Source organism: Arachis ipaensis, chromosome B3 (assembly GCF_059453495.1).
Source record: "Arachis ipaensis isolate K30076 ecotype BB chromosome B3, ASM5945349v1, whole genome shotgun sequence".
Lineage (NCBI taxonomy): Eukaryota > Viridiplantae > Streptophyta > Magnoliopsida > Fabales > Fabaceae > Arachis > Arachis ipaensis.
In genome coordinates this window covers 22,501,634-22,506,470 of record NC_142438.1, presented here as the reverse complement: position 1 = coordinate 22,506,470, position 4,837 = coordinate 22,501,634, and the positions used below count along the sequence as shown (strand labels likewise).

Genomic DNA, 4,837 nt, shown 5'->3' with positions numbered 1-4,837 from the left:
CGATTTCGACGGGTATCACTGCATCGACCCCGTACGTTAGGCGAAAAGGAGTTTTCCCCGTGGCGCTTTGCTCGGTTGTACGGTAGGACCATAGGACGGAGGCGAGTTCGTCAGCCCATGTTCCTTTCTTATTGTCTAAGCGCTTCTTTAGACCGAGAAGGATGACTTTGTTTGCAGCTTCTACCTGCCCGTTTGTTTGGGGATGTTCTACCGAGGAGAACCTCTGTTTTATCCCTAGACCTGAGAGGAACTCCATGAACTTCTTGTCTGTGAATTGGGTCCCATTATCTGAGATAACGACCTCCGAGATACCGAAACGGGTTATCACTGCCTCCACATGAACTTCCGGCAGTTGGAGGATGATATCGTAGCCAGCGGTTCAGCCTCCACCCATTTGGTGTAGTAGTCGATGGCGACAATGAGGTATTTGACTTGTCCTGGGCCGATCGGGAAAGGCCCCAGGAGGTCAACTCCCCATTGTGCGAAAGGTCGAGTAGTCGTCAAAGAGCTTAGCTCGGAGGCTGGTGCCTTGTGGAAGTTGGCGTTTTGTTGACACTTTATGCACCTTTTGACAAATTCCCTTGAGTCTTTCATCATTATTGGCCAATAGTACCCGGCTCGGATGAGCTTCCTTGCTAGGACTTTGCCCCCGATGTGGTGCCCGCAACACCCCTCATGGACTTCTCTAAGCACGTAGTCCGTTTGGTCGGGGTGCAAGCACTTCAATAGGGGCTGGCTGAGTCCCTTTTTGAATAGTTGTCCCTGTATGATTGCGTATCTGGCCGCCTCCCTTCTTAAAGTTTTGGCCGCTTTCTCATCTTCAGGCAACTTGCCGAGTTCCAGGAAGTTGGTGATGGGGTCTAGCCATGAGGGGCTTGACTTCGTCAAATGGAGAGCGACCGTTGGCTCCTTCACCATGCCTTGGATGAGGGACCGGTTACCCGATCCTGGCTTTGTGCTCGCCAGCTTAGACAGGAGGTCCGTCCGTGTGTTCCTTTCTCTTGGGACGTGTTGGACGATGACCTCCTGGAACTGATTTGTTATTTCTTTAACCTTTTCCAAGTATTTTTGCAGGAGGGAGTCTCGGGCCTGGTAGCTTTCGTTTACCTGCGAAGTGACAACTTGTGAGTCGCTGCATACTTCGACCCTTGTCGCCCCGACTTCCCGAGCTAGCATTAATCCGCCCAAGAGAGCCTCATATTCTGCTTGGTTGTTCGACACTGGGAACTCGAACTTAGTTGATTGCTCATAGATGACCCCTGCTGGGCTTTCTAAGATGACCCCTGCTCCCCCGAACGTTTGGTTGGAGGCCCCGTCTACGTGGAGCCTCCACCGTGTGCCTGTCTCCTCGGTGGGGTCCCCCATCACCTCGACCAGAAAGTCTGCCATTGCCTGGGCTTTGATTGCATGCCGGGGTTCATACTGTAGGTCATATTGGGAGAGCTCGATGGCCCAGGTCATCATCCTCCCAGCCAAGTCAGGTTTTTGCAGTACTTGGCGAATCGCCTGATCCGTTCTCACGATTATACGATGGCTCTGGAAGTATTGCCTTAACCTTCGGGAGGAGACTAGGAGCGCCAGTGCCAGTTTTTCCAGCTTGCTGTATCTCAGCTCTGGTCCTTGGAGGACCCTGCTCACGAAGTAAACGGGTTGTTGGGTCTTCCCCTTTTCTCTAACGAGCACTGCGGCAAGCGCTTCCTCGGTTACTGATAGGTAGAGATAGAGCAGTTCTCCGGCCCGGGGTTTCCCGAGAACTGGTGGTGCCGCTAAGATCTCCTTGAAGTGGTTGAATGCCTCTTCGCACGCTGGGGTCCATTCGAACGTCATTCCCTTTCTCATTAGATTGAAGAAAGGTAGGGCTCTTGCTGCCGACGCTCCGAGGAATCGGGATAAAGCCGTTAGCCTCCCGGCAAGTCGTTGGACATCCTTGATACAACCCGGGCTCTTCATCTGGATAACTGCTTGGCACTTCTCGGGGTTGGCTTCCACTCCTCTTTGAGTGATCATGAATCCCAGGAACTTCCCGGCCTCCATGGCAAACGTGCACTTGAGCGGATTAAGCCTCATGCCGTGCTGCCTTAGTGACGAAAAAACACCATCAAGGTCGCTCAGGAGGTCGTCGGGTCGCGCGGTCTTCGCGAGTATGTCATCCATGTAGACTTCTACTGTTTTGCCTATGAGTTCACTGAATATCTTATTCATCAGCCTTTGGTACGTGGCCCCCGCGTTTTTCAAACCAAAAGGCATTACCTTGTAACAATAGATTCCCCCTGGCGTTATAAACGCTGTTTTCTCCTCGTCGGGTCGGTGCATCGGTATCTGATTGTATCCTGAGTAGGCATCCATGAAGCTCAGATACCGGTACCCCGCCGCTGCGTCGACGAGTGCGTCAATGTTGGGCAGGGGGTAGCAGTCCTTGGGGCACGCCTTGTTGAGGTCAGAGTAGTCTACGCACATTCTCCATCTCCCATTGTGTTTTTTGACCAGGACCACGTTCGACAACCAAGTCGAGTAGTCCAGTTCCCGGATGAACCCTGCTTCGAGGAGGCTGGCCGTCTGCCTGGCTACCTCTTCTGCCCTTTCCTGCGACATCTTTCTCCTCCTCTGGGCCACTAGCTTGGTTCCCGCCTTGACGGCCAGATGATGCGATACGAGCTGGGGATCTATCCCGGGCATATCGGCAGGCGTCCAGGCAAAGAGGTCGGCATTAGCCCTGATCATTTTCATCAAAGGTTCCTTCATCTCATGGGGGAGGTTTCTGTTTATGAATGTGAACTTATCGTCCTCCTCGCCGACCCTGAACTTTTCCAAGTCTCCTTCTGGCTCTGGTCTGGGTTTGTCGTCTATCCTGGCGTCCAGGTCGGCAAGGAAGACCCCAGATGCTTCTTTGGACTTTTTCCTGAGAGAAAGGCTGGTGTGGTCGCAAGCGACCGCCGTTTCCAAGTCGCCTTTGATGGATCCTACGGATCCGTCATCGGTGATAAACTTCATCACCAGTAGCTTTGTACTAATAGCCGCCCCCAGGTCGTTGATGGTTTTTCTTCCCAGGATGATGTTATAAGCCGTGGAATCTCATAATATTACAAAGTCCGCCATGACTTTTCGTCGCTTCTGCCCCTGTCCCACGGAGGTCGGGAGTGAGATGATTCCATCCGGCTTAATGAAATTGTCTCCCAACCCTACCACACCGTGCTGGTGGGTCGTCAGGTCGGCGTCTCTTAGTCCCAGGGCATCGAAAACGTTTCGAAACATGATGTTCGAGTCTGCCCCCGTATCTACCAGGATTCGCTTGACGAGGCCCATTTCGACCCTGGCCGTGATGACCATGGGTGGACTTTCTGGCGCCTCGTCAAACCATTGGTTCTCTGGTCCGAAGGAGATGGGTGGGAGGCCTCGGAAACTCCTAACAGACGAGGTGGAGACCGCTAGGACCTTGGTGTCTTTTCTCCATGCCGACCTTGACCTTGGGGCGGTGTTCCTGGCCGTTACCACGTTTACCACCGTGAGGCCGTGGTCGTCACCCTCTGGTTCCTGTCGTCGTCTTGTTGACCGGGATCTGTCTTCGCTATCGTGGTCCCGGTTGCGTCTCCTTGGCTCCCTTATAAGGTGGGAGAAGTCGGCAAGTTTCCCATCCCTGATAGCTTGTTCCAGGGCGTCTTTTAGGTCAAAGCAGTCTTGGGTCTTGTGCCCGTAACCTTTGTGATACTCGCAGTAGAGGTTCTTGTTTCCTCCCGTCCTGTCCTTCAGAGGTCGGGGCTTTGACAGTATCCCCTTTTCCGCTATCTGTTGATAAACTTCGGTGATTGATGCCGTGAGGGGGGTATAGTTGGTGAACTTCCCAACTCGGGGGAACAGTTTGGGTGCTTTACTCGAACCGCCGTCCCTGGCGTGTTCCTTGGGTCTTTCTCTGCCTTCATAGTGCCGGCCTTGGTTGTAAGCGGGCTGTCGTTTATTGGCGGCCACGACCCGACTGACTTCTTCGTCATTGATGTACTCTTTGGCCACGCACTGGATTTCTTGCATTGTCCAAACGGGCTTTGTGGTGAGGTGCTTCCTGAAGTCCTCATTTGAGAGCCCGTTCGTCAAGCACAGACTTGCCACCGAGTCCGTCAGACCGTCAATTTCCAAGCACTCGTCATTGAAACGGTCCAGGTACTTCCTGGTCGGCTCCCCGGGTCTTTGTGTCACTCCTAGCAAATTGATTGGATGTTTGGCTTTGACAATCTTGATAGTGAATTGAGCCAAGAAGGCGTGGCTGATGTCGGAGAATTGGGTCACCGAGCCCTGTGGGAGGTTGTTGAACCACCGTATCGCCGGGCCCGCCAAGGTGACCGGAAAGGCCCGACATCTGACCTTGTCTCCCACCCCTTCTAGGTTCATCCTGGCCTCGAAAGCCGTTAAGTGTTCCAGGGGATCTTGGGTTCCATCGTACTTCATGTCCGTTGGCTTGTCAAAGTGTTTCGGCAGCCGGACCTCGAGTACGGAACGGTGGAAGGGGGTCGCTCCTATTATGACGGGTACCCGGGTAGTTCTTCTCGGTTCGTCGCTCTCCCGACGGGCGTCCTCTTCGCCCCTGTTCGACGCACGACGCCTGGCGTGTCGGGTGTAGATGATGGGGTCCCGACTTTTTCTTCTAGCCCGCCTCCACCCTCCCGTGCTCTCCGACTCGTATTGGGGGCTGGGTGTGCGCCTCGAGCGGCTCCTTGAACGGGAGCGGGTGGGGCTCTACTCCGGGGTGCGCTGGTCGTGTTCTCTTTCCGCTAGCCTGCGTTCCAAGTCTTGCATCCTATGGCGTAACTCTTGCATTATCTTGGCGTGGTTGTCGCCGGTCCCTCCG

The 4,837-nt window shown here is 54.1% G+C and overlaps 1 protein-coding gene across 1 annotated transcript; it reads right to left on the bottom strand.

The window, feature by feature from the left end:
* Positions 1–3,072: 3,072 nt before the first annotated feature.
* Positions 3,073–4,437, bottom strand: LOC107632623 (uncharacterized). Its single transcript, XM_088506802.1, has 2 exons — positions 3,764–4,437; positions 3,073–3,634 (listed from the first exon to the last, which is right to left on the bottom strand). Exons 1-2 carry the CDS (start codon positions 4,435–4,437, stop codon positions 3,073–3,075), a joined length of 1,236 nt encoding a protein of 411 aa, XP_088362928.1.
* Positions 4,438–4,837: the final 400 nt, after the last annotated feature.